This window comes from Numenius arquata, chromosome 10 (assembly GCF_964106895.1).
Source record: "Numenius arquata chromosome 10, bNumArq3.hap1.1, whole genome shotgun sequence".
Taxonomy (NCBI): Eukaryota; Metazoa; Chordata; class Aves; order Charadriiformes; family Scolopacidae; genus Numenius; species Numenius arquata.
In genome coordinates this window covers 14,282,389-14,301,691 of record NC_133585.1, presented here as the reverse complement: position 1 = coordinate 14,301,691, position 19,303 = coordinate 14,282,389, and the positions used below count along the sequence as shown (strand labels likewise).

Below are 19,303 nucleotides of genomic sequence, written 5' to 3'. Positions count from 1 at the left end.
CTAGAGCTTTCTTGAAAATGTATCATACTGGAAGCTTCCACTTCCAGACATGAGGTATTTGCATAAGAACTAGCTCTTGAAATCTTAATGGAGTCCTCATTCAGTCATCTTCCATCACAAAGGCATTGAGAAAGGATAAGGACAAGTCACTGCAGAGAGAACTCTAACAACAGAGCAGATGCGATGGACACCAGAAAAAATGAGCATTTAAGTTCAGAAAAATCCTCCCTACAGTGAAAAGTGTCCACTTCGAATAAGAAGCATAAAACTGCATTATGCCTACTCCAGAAAAAATGGCAAACGCAGCCGTACCCACACATGATAAGCATCAAGCAAAGCCTCCTACTATTGACTTTATTTAACTGGGTCTTTCTGGAGTTGCAATTAATCCATAGGAATTTTCCCAGTTAGCAGAGACTGAGTGATTTTACATCAAGTCTATTTTTACAGTTGAAAAAACCCCTGAAGTCCATATACTCACAGATACACAAACCCAAGATTCAGAATACAATCTCCTAATACTGAAATCCAGGTATTCCAACAAAAAACACTCCACATAAATTACACATTATTTATTTGGCCCCATTCTAAGAAAAATACTATCAGTACTACTTATTCTTGAACTCAAGCTATTACAAAAGTGTAACCATCAGCTGCATGCAACAGCACAAATACAACGCACCAGATGAGACTCCGACCTTCACACTTCATCTAGTTCCATTATCTGGGGAAAAAATAATTTCTTCTATCACCTATTCTTGAGATAAACATGACAGGACTGTATTTTCTACTGTGCAAACAATTACTTTATCACTTAATATATGCTTTTAAGCTTCTTCCTTAATGCTGTTTTTACTTGAACTACTTCAACTATTATAACTACCCCTTTAAACCAGAATTTGTCTATTGTTTGCTTTTTTTGGCACATTACTAAAAACAATGAGGCACTGCATATAATTAGGGCTAATTAAGTTGTATGGAGACTAGTAGTTTGTTCTGTGAGGGCAAGCATGTAAGCTATAAATTATTCTTTTTCCATAGACACAGCAAAGCTCCCAAAGCTGTCTTGACAGAGGAAAAAAACATTGCAATGGCCAGAGTAAGAGTCAAAAAAGCTCATCAGATTCTGAAAGCCTCTACAAATCTCAATTGTGCATAACAAAAAAAATAATCTACAATTAACAGCAGTGAAAGTTTAGATGGTTTCCTCTGTTTCTAGAGTTCATAAGCTATTATTATTAAGACTGCCAAAAAAAGCAGCATTTCCTGTTTACATTTTTTTTTTTATTTTGATTTTGGTTGAATTCTGGTTTCCTGCTACAGTTCAATTGGCTTTAACCATAATATACTTTTCAGGTCTGTGAGTTGCTACCCTGAAATCATGAGAGCTTGGCTACTATGAACCCACAACCTTGGCAAAACCAATTTGCAGAAATTGATAAAAATCTTTTCTGTAACTTGCTGAAAAATAATCACCAAATTTAAGGTGTCAGAAGAAACATTTTGTTTTAGAAAAACACAAATTGGCTTCTGTTGCCTAAGCTGTCACAGTGAAATGTTTCCCAGCTCTAGCTGTGCCTGCACAAGCCCACTTGATCACAGATTAGGGGTTTCTCCAGAAAAGAAATCTGTATTTACATTGCTAGAGAAATGGCATCACGGAACTAGATTAAGCACCAACCCCTAGTGTATTCAGTGTGGATGATCAGTCAGCTGCCAGCCTCTGCTTTGCAGTAACTAACTAGTTCCTGCCAGGAAGTCACAAAACAGTCTATATCTGAGCAAAAGAATCTGGTAACATACCAGTTTGGACCCGCAGTCTATCTGGGCCACTAACTGACATTCACAGAACAAAGTACTAGAGTCATTAGAGGATATATGAAAAACCAAATTAAAAGTTACATAATAATTTGCCTAAAAATGGTGTCTTCATCGTAAACAAGCCTCTTCAACTCTTCTGTCCTCAAAACCGTTGGAATACTATCCTTTTAAATTCAACCAGGTTTAACCTATGAACTACCTAAAAAGGTAAATTGCCTCTGTATTTATGAACCTGAACTGAAGAGATACAGCCCAAGAGCAGAAAGTTTGAGAAGGCTACATCATTTGGGAATTACAAGAGATTACAATGAAAAATTTTTCTATTTTAGAATTAGAAAAGACTATAATGTTTTAGCTTTTGCCAATGCTAAACTCCTTTGCAGAATATAAAATTACTTAGATATTGTTAAGAATGCATTCTTATTCCTTTGATTATTAAAATGATGTAAGAAAGGATAAATTACAACATAATGCTAAATATTAAGGAACTTAAAGTGTTCCAGAATAAGAAGCTCCATCTATAAGTTTACCATTACACTACCAGGTGATGGTAGTGATCTACCTCAAAAATATGTATATTCTCTAAATTATTTTAAAATCATCTGCAAGATATTAAGATGAAAGGTAAATCAGCACAACACCAAAACCTTACAAAGATAATAAGTAGCTGTATTCAAAACTGGTTAGCTATAATCTTAAAATCTCTAATGTTACCTAGAAAATGACAAAATTTATTTTATGGCTGCTGCTTTTCTCTTTAGAGTAGAATGAAGCAAACCAATGATGACTGACCCACAGCCAGCAGCTCTATATCATGGTCCTCCAGTTTAAATCTTTAATATGGAAGTCAATATGCACTGAGGTATCTGAATTTGCTTTACTGCTGTGAAGAGAAGAGGCACTAGTTCAACTGTCTTGCCGCTGCCTCTCTTGCCGTAAAGGACATCCCATTAACTGGAGTAGCTCTCCCCGGGCATATGCACCAGATCTGCCTACTCAACACAACACGTGGAAAGAACGCAAGCCTGGGTAGTTAAGTAGAAAAAGTATTTACACCAAAGCCTACACTAAAACTTAAGTGCTCACCAAAGCTCTACACCTTCTGGAAGGACAGGGTAGAAGAGGGAAGAAAGTTGGATGTTCATCCAGCCCCTGCAGGGTCCCAGCTCCCCATGCCTGCCCTTCGCCTGCTCTCACTCGCACAAAGAGGCAACAGCCCTGAGTCTGTGTACCAGCTGCAAAAGTGCCCAAATGTGCTCCAACTGATGATCCTGACTCATCACAGTGCTGGAAGGAGGCAGAACAGAGCTGGTGAGTGGTTTCTCCTCCTCTCCTCTCATAAAACAGTACAAACAGAAAGAGAGCAGAAGAGAAGCTGAACAGAAGCGCCAAGAGCAGCTCCTCTCAGAACAGCACGTCTGGCCGCTGCATGACCTATGGGGAGATCTTTCCTGTGAGTGTCCAAAGCTACTGGACTTTTATAATCCTCTTAGTCACGTCTCTGTTCGCTTCTCGGGTCCTAAGATTTCCCACTTTAAATATCTTTCCTCTCTGTCTGAAAAACTTGGCCTTTACACCCTTCCGCTAAAACTCTGGTCTGGCTAACCTGCACAGGCAGCTATGTAAATCTTTCCTCTAACTCAGCCACTTGCTTCTCCCACGCCTCACTCGGTCCAGCAGCACGCTCCCGCCAGACCCAAGCCACCACTCCGTTCAGAGGATTGAACACTCCTTTAACTCGTGCAATGTAGAGAGGAGGTGGAAGGGAAGAGAGACACCGAAAGCATCCTAAGTTAGTGGGGAGCCACAGCAGGAAGCTGCCAGCATGTAACCCTCTAACATGGATTAAAACCGGTCTCAAACTCTCCGCTGGCTATTCAAGCCAGAGTGGCAGTGCCATCACCAGCTCTGCAGCCATACAGGAGACCCACCCTATTAATAGATTCTTGTAAATATAAGTTTGATATCACATAAGGGAAAAAAGTATATTTAATATTGTATGTTTTAGTAAACTAGCAATAGTCAGCTCTCTATATAAATACAGAAAATATACTTCCAACTAGATATATTTCAATTTTTAAAAAGACTTAATTCTGATACAGTTGATCTGTAACCAAAGCTTGCATCTTTGGGGTGGCAAGTCACCTAAACCTATAATTAACATCTAACCAAATACTCTTCTAGCACTCACTTATACCCAAACATTCACAAGAACATAGTTTTGTAAATGTTTAAATATAAACAAAACTTTACGATAAGTCGAGCCTACTTTTTTCACAGCTTAAACGATTCCTTATGTTTCAAACACTGGAATGACTTTTTTATTTCTGCCAAATCTCAAACAATCTAAAGATGTCACTGAAGGCCACTTAAAGTAAAAAAACCTGACTGCTGCTAAGCAACCCAGAAAACACCCTTACATGTTCAATTGTTCAGTGCATTAAAAAATTTCACACATATTGAGAATCCATGTATTCTGGACTCTAATGACAGTAATGTCTTCCACACAGAGGGAGAAAAGAAAATTCTGCAGGATATGTTCATATTTCAAAAAGGAATTGCTTATAAAGGACTAAAGATTTGATCAAATTTATTCACTGTTTCTGCACATGGCATAGATTAGAAACAGATTCTCTCTTATCCACTATTTTACACACACTCCAGAAGTAAGTTTACTGAGGAAAAACAGCACTTATGTTTGTTTTATTAAAAAAAAAGTACCAAGATTCTTTTCCCCTATTAAAAAAATATTTCAAAAATTTATTCCATATCCAGACTCTTTAAATCAATGTTATTTTAACTGCTCTAACTGCATATAAACAAAGGCCATTTAAAGTAATTTAGTATTTCACCATTCTATAGCACTTCTCACCAACGGATGCACTTACACATTCAGAAAAAGTGAGACCAAGTCTTATATTCTTTGAAGTAGATCACAATGAAACAAACTATTTACATGTCACAGTAAGGATTACATACATACGTATCCTTCATTTGAATTACATACAAATAAATATTTTTTATTTAAATATCTGTATTACACAGATATGATTTTAAACACAGATTTTTTTTTTTAATCAAGTGTTTAACCTTTCACTCATCGTGGCTTTTGTAGCACAGTATAATGCTCTCCACAGGAACTATCTTACAACATGCTTCTTGTTTAATTAATTCAGCAAACAGTTCTCTGAATCCCAGTTTGTATTCCCTCAAGCAATTCAATTATCTTACCATAAAGGTCGTGGGGAATATCTTCGTAAGACATCAATCTGCTAAAGCTTTCCATAACATAAAAATACATCACTTAATTGACTTAATATTTATTTTGGAATTACAGATTTCATTTTTTACATTTCTCAAGATGCTTAGTCTTAAGTTACCAATCTCATATATTCAACTGCCATAAATTTATTGTAGGCACAGTCTGAACAGAACAGAGCCAATGAAAATAGATATAATCAAAGCCCTCCATTCACACAAAGTTATTGCCAATAGGGAAAAAGCAAATTTAAAGGTTAGTTTAAACCACAAATTCAGAGTGGCAATACAGATTCCTAAAGCCAGATTTTGCTTAAAATGGAAAAAAGTATCATTACCTGTAAGTAGAATTAAACAATATTTTATAAACAAAAAAGGAAGTGGTGAAAACCTAATTAAAAATTTGGAATATCTGGTAACCTCACCATGAAACTTCAGCATATCAATACAATCAAAAATTTTGAAACTTTAAATAGCAAGATACTAATAACAGAGGTAGATCATACAAGAGACAGCTTGTATATGCACAGATTACATTAAGGAAAAAAACCTGCATATGTATAGCATATATGTTCAAAAGGATTTAAATGGCACTTTTTAAAAAAACTAAGTTAAATCAGTAGTATTACCAATTTCTACCTCCACTTATCTATTAACATTGTTGCTTTCAGGCCAGACTCACTTGGCTTAATGCTGATTTTCAGACATGTTATAGTATAAACTATTTAGCTGAACTTCATTATTAAAATGTTGCAAGTTTTCCTCACAAGGACATACAATGTAACTCCTGTCCAAGAATGAAGTTTAACTAGACAAAGCCCATGATCTGACCTGTTCCACAGGCAACAGAATGGCATTTTGGTTTCGTTCTGCTAGTCATCTCATTGCTAGTACAGGCAATGAATCTAGATTTTACAGATACTTTGTTCCAAATAAGTGAGAAATAACACAGCCCAATCTTTTTTTTATCTATCCGTATTCAAATTATATACTTATTTCACTTGAATGACGTCTCAATGAGGGCTGGAGCACATATGCTATGAGGACAGGCTGAGAGAGTTGGGATTGTTCAGCCTGGAGAAGAGAAGGCTCCAGGGAGACCTTGTAGCAGCCTTCCAGTACCTAAAGGGGGCTACAGGAGAGATGGGGAGGGACTCTATCACGGAGTGTAGCAATAGGACAAGGGGTAATGGTTTTAAACTGAAAGTGGGGAGATTTAGACTAGATCCTAGGAAGAAATTCTTTACTCTGAGGATGGTGAGACACTGGAACAGGTTGCCCAGAGACGCTATGGATGCCCAATCCCTGGAGAGGGATGTTCAAGGCCCAGGCTGGATGGGGCTTTGAGCATCCTGGTCTAGTGGGAGGTGTCCCTGCCCACGGCAGGGGGGTTGGAACTTGATGATCTTCAAGGTCCCTTCCAACCCAAACCATTCTATTTTTCTTTCCTTGGCACTCATTTTTATTTATAATTTTTGCTTTCAAAAGCTCTGTAGTATTCTAGCATCTAGAACAAAAATACCCTGTGGCATTTTAACTCTTACAAATAGAAGTTATCTGTACAAGTTAGAAAGCTTTAGAGAAGCACTAAAAAATCTAAAAAAAATTACTATCCCACTACTTAACTAAAACATCGGGCAGGCCCACAGAAAAAAAAAATAAAATCAGACAATCCTTTCTGTGGGACAGGGGGGTAAAACGTATGTATAACAGTACTACAAAAAAAATTCCTCAGTATCTACATACTGCAAGCCTCACAATAATCGTATAAGCACAAAGATTACTGCTTATTTTTCCTCGAAAACAATACTTACAGACCTGATTCATATCACATTTTTAGCAGAAAATGGAACTGAGACTCCACAAAGCCTCCCAGGTCTGGCCTGCACAGAAGTTTAGCAAATGGAAAATGGATGGCTCATGCTTCACTTGCATCCGCACATGTTCCCAACAGGCAAAAAGCCAAAAAGAGGAATGGAGAGTCGCTATTTTCTTAATATTTGAGAGAAAGATTCTCCATACAAGTTTATCACATTTTCTACACAAGGAGTATTTTTCCACAGGGTTTATAGCAACCCTTACACACCAGGAATTGCATAGGAACAGGGAATTTGAGGCCGTGTTGAGGCTGGCACTGCACCAACCAGCTTCCTACCTCTGGGAAATGGCTTAACAGTCAAATCAGATTTGGGAAAGAAAAGTAATTTAATCGAGATCCCAAGGCAGGTCAGTGAGGCTGTCAGGCTCCTAGTCCAGTAACATTTCTATGGGGCTGCATTTGTACCTCTCCAGAGACGGTGTAACAGCTAAAACATTTAACTACATACACACATATCACTTATCAGGTACCAACCGCAGCTTCAAAAAAAATCTTCAGCAAATTGCATGTTGCGTGTCCTGTAAGGTGACCACAGTGTGTTCCAATAGTCCTCAGCCTCTAATAAAATGGGTCAAAATCTGATCTTTAAAGTTCTAGGGGATATCAACCTAGGCAACTTAAAAAAAAAAAAAAAAAAAAACAAAAACCAAACAAACCTAAGCATTAAAAATAGTAGCCTTATTCCACAGCATTTATAAAACAGTTGATCTCAAGATGCCAAATCCAGAAGACACAGCTGCTGGCAGCTGGCCATTTGGGAGGTAGTCAGTGTGACTGGAAATCTCGTGCCTTTTTAAGCAATGTCTATTATTGCCAGTCTTTCTCATCGCAAGTGATACATTTATACACATTTTTTAAAAACCCTTCACACTTCTTTAAAGAAAAGAAATCTAAAGAACAAGTTATCTCCTGTTTGTTCTGACTCAGATGTGCAAGGAAGAGACTTCCAGGAAGGGTATGTTGAGCAACAAGTCTTTCTGTGGTTTACACAACAGAATCCAAGTGATAGAGATAACACAACTGTGCTCTCATCTAAGCTGCATTAGGAAGACCTGTTTTCACAACTTGCTAACACGCCATCAGTAAGAACGTAAAGCTCATAGGGCCCAGCATAAAGCACAGCATGGAGTCCATGAACTACACCACTTGAACCAGCAAGGCCACTCCAACCCACAGTCAGCTCCCACTGCTTGGCCACAGAACCACCGGTTAGTCTATTCAGTTTCCGTAGTGAACCCTGACACCTCAATTTAAGCTCAAGCAGTTAAGAAGCACACACGTTGGTTTTATTTTAAAAGCTGTTTGAAGGCATCAGAGCAGCAGTGCTCTATGTATTGCCACAGGAGGCCTGTGTCCCAACTTGCCCAGACAGGTTGCAGGTCCCCTTCCCACCAGGGACCCTCCACTCGGTCTAGAGCACCCCTAGCAAGGCCGCAATCTGCACCCAAACACAGCACACATTCACTCCTCGCATGGACGGGCATAGGCTAAAAGAAGGTGCCCACTGAGACCTGCCCCAGCCACCATCTTCCCAGGGGTGGTGGGGACTCAGGCACCAGCACCCTCCCCAGGCACAGGCCCCAGCTGAGCCTGCATTAGCCAGACCCAGCCCTCGCACACAACAGACCAAGGGTACATCCCCATCTATGTGCCCACACACGCTGCCACCAGCCACACAGCAGGGCCACCTCACGTCATCTCACATACCAAACCTGGGAAGGCATCAGTCAGGTTGGTGCAACCAAATGACATATGAAACGTGCTGGGCGTTGTCCCTTCTTCTCAGTGCCACATATTTGAAGCCCTGGCTACATCAACACCTAACACAGACTATCCAAACTATTTCCTAATTTTTTTGTCAATATACAAGTATTTAAGGAAGTAAGACAGGATGCAATTTTGGCACAAGAGATGATACAGGGGTCAAAATAAACATAAGAAGCGGGCATAAGGAGCAAGAGGTCAGCTGCCCCAACATTTTGATCTTCGCTGTTCATTGTGAAACCACAGTTCCCAGGCAGAGGCTAGTGGTCAGCAACTGGACTGTTAAACTGCGTATCGCACATCAAAAAAAAATTTGGAAACACTATGAAATAGTAAACTATGACTTGCAAGATGATGATTAGCCTGTATTTAGGAGCCACCATAAATTATAAGGTGGTAAGTGCCTAAAGAACAGCAGTAACCACACTAAAAAAATAGAACAAGAATAAAAGTTTTTAAAGTATTAGTTATTTTCTACCTGTTTAAGAGAACCACAGCGTAAAAATGCAAAGGCAACCTAAATAAAATACTGATGGAGCAGTCAAGTTAAGTTTCATTGACATGACACTAAAAGCATCAATAATCAGGCATTAAGAAATCTGAAGTGTTTAATGAAAAAAATCTAAATCCTATGAGGACTTTTAAAGGTGGGATGTACAGACCATTTGTTACCAGCAGATGTTTCTCACTGCCCTGGGGAAGACAAATTGACCCCTGAACTCAGTCACAATTTTATTGACCCTGGAGTACAGTTCAGGCTGCAAAGTGCCATTTTTAACACTGGTATCTGATCAAGCATTTACCTAAAAAATTATAGTCTTATTCAATGCATAACATCAATAATTATGCTCTAATATTACAGTCCAGTATTAGATTTAGTATTTTAACTCAACAATTGAAAATGTAAAATTAATGTTAAGCTTTGTAGTTAATAATCCCCCGATTCCTTTCCTCTCCAGAAGAGACATTAGTGATCTCATTTCAGCACTGAACACTGCAAAACTGACAAGTCTCCAGATTTTATGGATTGTTTCCTTTCCAGAAAAAGGAGAAAAGTCCTAAAATGAAATTTTGCTCATCCCATCCTTATGCATCACTGAGAAGAGTCTAGTTCCCTCTAATTATACCCCGACACAAATACACAAAATTAATAAGGTCTTCCCTGTGCCTTCTCTTCTCAAGATTAAAGCTAAACAGTCCCCGATTTCTCAGCCTCTGTTATGTCAGACACTCCGGTCCCTCAATAGCTTTGTGGTCCTCTGCTGAACTTGTTCCAATACTCATGTCTCTCTCGTACTGGGGAACCCAGGTCTGGACACAGCACTCCTGATGTGTCTCACCAGGGCTGAGTAGCAAGCAAGGATCACCACCCTCAACCTGCTGGCAACACTCTCTCACGCAGCCCAGAATGGTGTAGGGTTTCTTTGTCACAACGCCACACTGCAGGCTTGCTCATGATCAGATTGTCCATCAGGACCCTCAGGTCCTTCTCTGGGATGCTGCTCTCCAGCCTGGCAGGCCCAAACCCGTGATGGTAGACACTGTAATTCCTTCCCTGGTGCTGCACTTCATGATTCCTTTAGGTGAACTTCCTGACATTCCTCTTGGCTCATTTCTCCAGCCTGTCAAGGTCCCTCTGAATGGCTGACCTCCATCTTCACGTCCCTGACCAGTTTTTCCTTGCTTGCAAGTACAAAGTCCAGCAGAGCACCCCCTGTTGTCACCTTTTTGATCACCTCTGTTTGGAAGTTGTCATGAATGCACTCCAGAAGTCTCCTATGTTGCTTGTGCCCTGATGTGCTGCTCCTCCAGCAGAGAGCAGGTTGGTTGAAGTCCTCCATGAAGACCAAGGCTTGCAACCATGAGGCTTCTTCCAGTTGTCTGAAGAAGGCCTCATCTGCTACTTCTTCCTAATCAGATGGTCTGTACCCATAACACCACCCAGACTGGTCTACCCAATGATCCTGATCCGTGCACTGGGTCATCATCTGGCTCATCTGTCCCAAGGCAGAGCTCAGTACAACCCCGCTGCTCTCTCACATAAAAGGGCAGCACCTCAGCATCCCAGCCTGTCCATCCTGAAGGGTCTGTATCTAGTCATGGAAGGACTCCCATCCCAAGAGCTGTCCCCACGACACCTCTCCAACATTTAGTGAGATCACAGCCCTGTGGCTGCCTGCAGACCTCCAATTCCACCTGATATCCATGCTGCCTGCATTAGCATCAGGCACTTCAGGTAGGTATCCACTCACATGGGTCTCCCAGAAAAGGGATGAGAGCTTCTCCTATAACTGTCCTGGAGGCACGTCTATTGCGTGCCTTCCCCATTTCTGTGCCCTGGTTTCTATTACACTAGAGCTGGGATAATGACTAGGACAGACCAATGTTGCTACATGTCCATCAACCTCTCCTCGTGAAATCTGGTTTGCAGCAGAAGAATTAAACATAGTTATGCTACTAGGCAAGTGATATACCCATTCAGACATCTAGCGTTATCTCTGTTCTGCATTTGTTTTAAACCCCCTAGCCGGGGGCCAGGGGGTGTGTGTTCATGTGTTAAAGAGATGAAGAGCTTCCCTCCCAGTATCCAAAACCTACACTTTTATGTACAAAAGAGAATAAGAGAGGATATAAAAGAGTATATATGAGAGAATTTGTTGAATACGCAGATTCCTCAGGTGCTATTAGCTAGAGAGAGAACATCAGAAAGGATACAGCTCTGTTCTCTATAAGGATTAGAGTTACTCCAATAGCTCCACACATACCCTGGCAGAGGGCTGCTATCACACATGAGCATTCCCTCACAATATCAGTGAACCTTTAACAGGAAATATTTTTTTTTAAATTATGTATTCCTATTCCAATAAAGAGGATATCACTGTAGACATCTCTACGTAAATCAGCTATAAAAGGCACTGAAGCATGAAGAGTTACACTGCCCCATGCAATACAATCATACTGATCTGATCCAGAGACATGAAAGCCTAGTCATAAACAAAAATAAATACTGAACAAAGTTGCAGGTATATTCAAGGAATGTTTTCAGTTGCTTCAGTCAAATTATTTTTTTTTAGCTACCACTGATCAACAGGTAACATCTTATAGAAGAAATCCTTACATCAAGTACTCATTCCTTCAGCTACAAGAAGCACACGCAATTAATAAGCCATCTGAACTCAAACTCACGTGTAGTCATATTAGTTTTTATGCTCAAAGTTCATGAAAGTCCCTATTGAGTCCTCACAGTAAGGGATATTACCGTAAAAAAAATTAAATTAAAAAAGCTATTACTTCTTCAACACAGAATTCTGAAATTAAAGGAAACTAACATGTTTCATTGTTTGACAGACATAAAGCCAAGAGCTTGAAATAAGTACTCAAAATAGGACATATTTTCCAATGGAGGTAAAGATTACAATATAACCAACAGGAATGTGCAAGCCAGCAATACTTAACTTAGTAACTCATGCCAAACCATGATAGTCCGTTGTACTACTTAAAAAACACTGAAACTTGAGAAAGTGGTATTATTACAATTGTTAACAATGGAATGCAAGAACATTTTAAAACTACAAGTCACACAAATTCATTTAATATATTTATTTTTGTAGAAATAGACTATTCAGCACTTTAGGGATTTGAAAACCTGACAAAGAACTTGAATTTTTTTCCTGCTACATGCAAGTTAAAACACCAAATGTAAATGCTATTAGAAAGGTTCCAGTTCCCCACAACTATGTCCTTGTCCAGGTTATGCTGATACATTGCAAGGAACAAAAAAATAATAATAAAAACCACCAACAGAAATCTCACAATTTAGCAGGAAAAAACCAAATTCTTCCTCTAGGAAAAGAAATCGTGTTTAGGACCTACTGAAGTAAAGAGTTTGAGAAAATATTTCAGTAAGAATCTGGTCAAAGAAAAGACATACTTCACACCTCTTAAAACTCCAACAGGGACACGGGGAACTTTAAATAGGGGTATAAATAAAAAGCACTCTGATACACTAATTATTTGAAGGATCACAGTACATTTAGTTTTATCACACAGAATTCTGCCACCATCACACACACAAAAAAAACCAACCCAGAAGAGAAATAGTAATTCCTGCTTAGCCATTTAAACATAAAAACCCAACATAAATATAGCACAGTGCTTGCCATCCCTACACAGAAACCATCATAGTCAGGATCATTCTATTTGAGTTGCAATTGCCTATTAAGCAGCTAACTTGCTCAAAAATCTATTAATTCATGTCTCCAGGGTCTAACCTCTAATAAAACCACTGTTTGTAGCAAGGTCCCAGCAGAGGCCTTGGTTTCCTGGAACATCTCCATCTTCTTCAGTACTTTCAATTACAAGTGTTTTTCTCCCCTCTCCACCCCCTCCAAACTTTGCTTGTCACACATATCAGCTTATCATTCTCTGTAATTGAAACAAACTAGTAGAGAAGCCTAGAAAAGTATTAAAAGTACACTTTCCCACATAGTTATGCATTAAGTAGGGAAAATATACTTGTTTAAATACAGCAAGTTTCACCTGGTAGATCAGCAAACAAAATAAATCGGTTATCATCCAGGCATCGCCTAAGTACAGTCTTGGGATTGGGCAACAGTCTCAAGGGCAACCTTTAGGCAAAGGAATTAACAAGTAGTTTTCAGCAGATTTACAGTAAATAAATTTCACCTAGATCAAATTGTGCAAAAAAGTTACCTAAGTATTTATGTCACTTCCCTCTAAGAAAAATAGGGCTTCTTTTGGTGAAAAATTACTAGTTGAGCATTTTTCTAACTCCCCATAACAGGCAAAGAGCAACAAAACTGAGGGAACAGGACGGGGGAGTGCTCACCCAACGCTGCGATGGCAGCCTTACTGCCTGAAAAATAATAAGTGATCCTTTATTATTTTTAGAAATTAGGTCTACATTATGTTAATTTAGACTGACATGATTCCTATAAATTCTGACCTATTGCAGTTAACATATGAAGACACTAACGACAGTCAGTACTAAGTCAGCACTGGTCACTGCTATTTTCCAAGATTCCCACTCGGTATCAACACCACCTGCTCTGGAAGATGAGCTCAACAGCAAACAGGGTGCTTGAGGTGCTGAGCACTCTTCAGAGCTTCCCGAGCACGTGCCTTTCTTCATGTGTTTGGTTATCAATAGCCAAGACAAATACTGAAATACCTCATGAAGAGTAAGTAACACAAAGCATAAAACCACCCATTAAAGTCTCTAGATTCCAAAATAAAAAAATACCCAAAAGACTCCCCAAACTGAAAGATGATGCATAAAAACCCAAAACAGAAGAGAGAAAAGCTGAATTCTAACAGGCACGCAATTGGTTGTGGTTTTTTTTTTTTTTTTTTTTTAATGAAAGAGCTGTATGTAATATGGCATCCACACCACTGCTAGATTTAGATTCTTCTTAAAAAACAATGATGTGGATTTGGGGTTTTTTTTACCCAAATACTGTTGTGCGATGGTGCACTATAAAGTCTACCCTACAAAGTATTTAAGCATGTGCTGTACATACATCCCATCAAAACCCCCAATGTCTGTTAAAGAACATGACACAGAAAAAGGATTATCTGAAACCTAGGACTGGCGTAACAGTCAAATCCAAGAATAAAACTCATCACGCAAGATAAAAAAAGCGTTAGGGTTTTTTTGTTGGTTTTGTTTCGGGGGATGGTAGTGATTGGGGTTTTTGTGTTTCTTTTTGAGGTTTTGTTTGGCAGGGTTTTTTGTTTGGTTGGTTTTTTTTAAGGTGTATGGCCAACTTGCCTAAGTCTATCGATGGCTGTGACATTACCTGTTAGATTATACTTTCTGGACAGCTTTTCTAAGTTTAGTGTTTTGCATTTTTGTTATAATACTCAGCTGCTATGGAAACAGGCACTCAAACATTCACTAAATCATTCCACAGCATTAAGTCACCTGAGTGTTCACAAGAGTTTAGTGCAAAGCAGCTATAATTAATAGGGCTATTATGAAATACCATCTTCTGTCACTGCTGAAAAGACTAGCTGTTCAGTTTATTCAAATTTTCTTTCTGGAGAAAGTAAAATTTTAAAGAGATCTGATCACCAACAAACTCTGATGAAGACACACAGCATAAAATAGCTTACATCCCACTGCAAAGACTGAGATTTGTTTATGGAACATTATTCCACTCATCTCTAAGTAAGTAATAAAACAGTCTTACAAAACAGTTGGACGTAACAAGAAAATAATTATTCTTATGCTCAAGGTTTTTACCACAGCTTTTGCATTTTCTGATATTCTGAACAGAAAAAGCAAAGCTCTCAGTGAAGCTCCCTCTACCTCAAACTTCAACACATCAAAAATACTAAACTTATTTCACAGTGGAAAAAAAAAAATCTAAAATATCAGTAGCACTCAAATCTATCAATATTTTCTGACACTTGAATTCAGATTTGGTTTCTGCTTCAGATACAGCTGGTAGCAAACCAGCTACATCAACTCCTTTTTGAAAGAGCTACCCAGTGTCTTGCTACAGCACTTATTCCAGATGTGGATTCTATCCGACAATAAGGTACCCCGGTCTCCCCCATGAGCTACACAGTCTGCTGCGCCCCAGGGAGTGTCGCTAAAGTCAGCGCTGTCCCCCAAGCAGCTAACCACAAAACATCAAGCACAGGAAAGATGATAATAACCGTGGCAAAAATGCATATAAAATTCAGAAATGCGATCACAGAATAGAAGCACCAAGCCGAACGCTGAGCTTCTTCATATTCTTTCTATGCTTGATTGTTTTGGGTTTTTTGTTTGGTTTTTTTTTTTTTTTTTACATTTCATCATTAGTACAGTAAACAACAGATGTTGACTAGCAAAAAAAATAAGGGATCCCTGAGCAAGAATGAGAACATTTCCTTACAGGTTTCTTCAACAGATGCCTTTTCAAACTTGGCTTTAAAGACAACTGAACTAAAGATGACATATTCTCACTTTCCCATAATATAAGAAAGCTATGGTAAACACTAGAAGAAAATATAAGTTTTTAAAACATTAAAGGAGTACCTTTCACAAGTGTAAACATGCTCTCCAGCAGCCAGTAAAAGCAGAAGAAGAGCCTTTTAGCATCTAATACAAACAAGAAGTTATATTTACACCAGCTTGAGCTTAAAAAAAAAGGCAAAAAACTGGATAACTTTTGGAAACCAGAAATCTGATCATCACCACTTAGACTACTGAGATGTTTCCCTTCCATGATGCAGTTTCTGCACATTTTAGGAACTTCCCGTGAAGGATCTGGTATTAGAAACCATAGGAAACACAACCTTATGAATTGTCTAACATAAATTAGTTGCTGCAGATGGCACACTGCTTCCTTTCCAATGTTCCTTTCCTACTAGGGGCAGTCGAAGTTTCCATACCCAAAAGATGGCCACAAAAAACAAGGGAGGGGAGGGGACGAGGTTAAAAAATAAATCAACTTTAGCTTGTAGTCAGCAGTATAACTGTCACTAAATTTCTGGGTACCATTTACAGATCTGGCTTCATGATGCTCTTTGTGACACCCTGGCAGAGCTCCTCAGTCCTTGAGGTGTTCTACAAGGAAAGGATAAGTAAGACCTATCTTGTAGGAAGTCAAGAGATGAGGTAAAAACTTGTAAAGTACAGAGAGAAAACTGAAGGACAGCGATAGTGTTTAACAAACAGTTCACAGTTTTCTGACAGGAATAATTATTTATTTGCTAATAAGTAGTTTTTCATTATCAATAAGCCAGAAAGTTTTGATTTTCACAGAAAATCAACTATTACCAAGTCCAACACATACTTTTCTTCAGAAAAAGCATAACTATCTGATGCAAAAGCTCCTTAAACCATTACCTGAAGCATTTGTATTCTAGACTGGACAGATAGCAACCTCTCATCGAAAAGCAGGCAGCATTTACTCACTGTACTCTATCAATCATATGCTTTTTACTACATTCTTATGAGGATAAGAAAAAAAACTTTAAAAAAGAGCAAACTGAAAAAAAAATCTCACACTTTGGTTACTACCAGATGACACAACTTATGCAGCATTTGGATTCTGCTTAGGAGCTTTGTTTACCCTCGCATGCTTACTACCTCAGGCAGTAGAAGGAAGGACTGCGTGTGGGATGAGATAATGGAAATTTATTTTGCTACTAAAGGAAAATATTAAGGCAACCTTCAATCTTCTTACAGCACTTTGTAACTTTTGACCCTTTTTCCTACCACTTCATACACAGAAATACTTTTTTCTTTTCAATACCCATGTATTTTTGGTTTTAAGACACTTTTGATGAGCACATCTTTATAAAGCAGTTGCTGCTGCTTGTGAGACTTCTGTTCCTCTGAATTCCTTTCTCTTTACTGCATTACATAATGAGATTTTTCTACTAGGACTGAAGTATTAACTGATTAAAGATTAACTCACCCCCAGGAGAGAGAATCTCAATTAAAAAAATTCCAATCATTGTAGTCACCAAGTCAAACCGCAGCTCTTCAGCCACAAACCCAACTCACCCACTCCTATCCCTCTGCTAGATCCCCCAGTCTCCCATCCCTGGAGGAGGCAGGTGCTTGGCCAGGGGATGGTCAGGCAGCGAGCACCTACTGCTCTCCAGTAAGTCAATGAAATGCCTTCCATGTGACACGCCACATGGCCAACACTGAAATATTTGTCAGGGGTTTATTTGTTTTGAAAATGTCGGTAAAATACATGAGTTACCATGTTAAGCGTAACATTAAATGTTTACATAACAGTAGTCCCAGAGGAAAGAGTACCCTTCTGGAAACCACCTTCATCTTGCCTTGTTAACGCAAACATGACCCAAGATTTGTCAGTTTAAGACCTGAAACTCACCTCCGCTCTCACGGGCTCTTCAGAGCAGACAGCAGGGAACACCCCAGGGGAGCAACCCCACTCCGCAACATCCTCAACTGGTTTAAACCTATTTATCTGCTCTTCAGCAACTAAACCAGCAATCGCTACTCTTACGCTATTTTGTCAAAAACTGCCTACGTAACTTCCACCGAGAGTTAGATAATTCAAAACACACTGGGACAAAATATGTAGCCTCAAGTTAAAAAAAAAAAAAAAAAAAGCAAGAAAAAAAAAAAAAAGCAAGCAGAACCGAAGGCAGAGCAATTCCTGAGGCAGCGGCTGCCGCTGTCAGCTCTCCCGGCGCCGTCCCCGCTCCTCCGGCCGGGACGCCCGGCTTCAGAGGCTCCGCTACACGGCCGTTCCTCGAAAGCCGAGAGCACGGACCGTCCTGCCAGAGCGGGGATACCGCGTTTTTTAAGCGGGATTTCTGAGAGACCTCGACCTTCAGCGCTGCAGCCTCCCGGCGCGGGAGCAGCCCCGGCGGGGCCGGCCACTGCCGCGGCCACCCGCGACGCCGGGGCCGCCCGGCCCCAGGCCGCCGCTGACGGCCCGGGGGTGTCCCCGCCGCCCGCTCCCGGCCCGCTCCGGGGGGCAACATGGAGCCTCCTCCTCCCCCCCAGCCCCATCCCGGGAGGCCACGACGGCGCCCGGGACCGGTCCGCCGGGCTCCCCCCCCTACCCAGGGCCGTGGCCAGCCCCCGGCCGCCCCTCTGCGGCGCCGGAGGGGCTGACAGGAGGATCCCCGGCCCGGCGGGGAAGACAGGGCATGGCGGGCCGGGGACGCGGCTCCCTCCCCTCCCCTCCCCGGGCCGCCACCGCCCCGCGCCCCCCGGGGACCACCGCCGCCGCCTCTCCCCACCCTCACCTTGGAGCATGGCCTCCAGTTTCTTCCTGTCCACCCGGAATCGCTCCTCACCCCACTCGGGGCTGTGCAGCGGCCGCGGCGGGCCGGCCGAGTCCTCCTCGGAGCCGGGCACGGGCGAGTCGGTGCTGCGCTCACTGTTGGAGCCCGGGTCGGACAGGGGCTGCTGCAGGTACCCGCTCAGCGGGTCGCACTGAGCCGCCATGGCGCTGCCGGGCGGACCCCGCCGCCGCTCCGAGCCCCACTCGGCCGCCTCCCCGCGGGACGCTATCTGCCCCCACAGCCGCCCCCCCGGCTCATCCCAGCCGCCGCCTGCCAGAGTCCCGGCCCCGGCGCCGCCGCCTGCGCCCGCCTCTGCCTCCGGCTCCCCGCCGAGTGTGCGCGTCCCCGGGCCGGCGGCGGCGTCCGCGGCTCGGCGGCGCCCCCAGCCCGCCCGCAGCCCGCACAGCATCTCCGCCTCCATTGGGCCGCCGCCGGCCCGCCGGGGAGGGGCCGGGGATATCCCCGGCCGCGGCCCGGGAGGAGGGGGCGGTGGCACGGCGCGGCGGGAGGAGGGAGGGGAGGGACGGGGGAGAGGAGGTGCCGCCCCCAACGGCACCGCCTCCGGGCCGGGGTCCGGCCGCTCGCCGCTCCCTCAGCCGTCCCGCCTCCGCCGCCTGAGGGAGGGTCGGCTGGGATCCGGCGCGGCCGGGTGAAGCGCACGACGGGCCGGCGTGGCGGGCCGGGAAAAGGGGCCTCCTCTCGCCCAGAAAGCATGGCCCCGAAACGTGCCTGTGTGCCCAGGAGAAACGGGCGAGGAGCGGTTCTGCCGGCCTGTCCCGGGGACGCCGCTGG

General features: G+C 41.9%; 1 protein-coding gene across 1 annotated transcript in view; it reads right to left on the bottom strand.

Moving 5' to 3' along the window:
- Window positions 1–18,920, bottom strand: part of BICC1 (BicC family RNA binding protein 1) — a 114,432-nt gene extending 95,512 nt beyond the window's left edge. The window contains exon 1 of the mRNA XM_074154712.1: window positions 18,473–18,920. Within this exon, the coding sequence (XP_074010813.1) occupies window positions 18,473–18,920 (448 nt within the window). The remainder of the gene's footprint in view (window positions 1–18,472) is intronic.
- Between the last annotated feature and the right edge of the window lie 383 nt (window positions 18,921–19,303).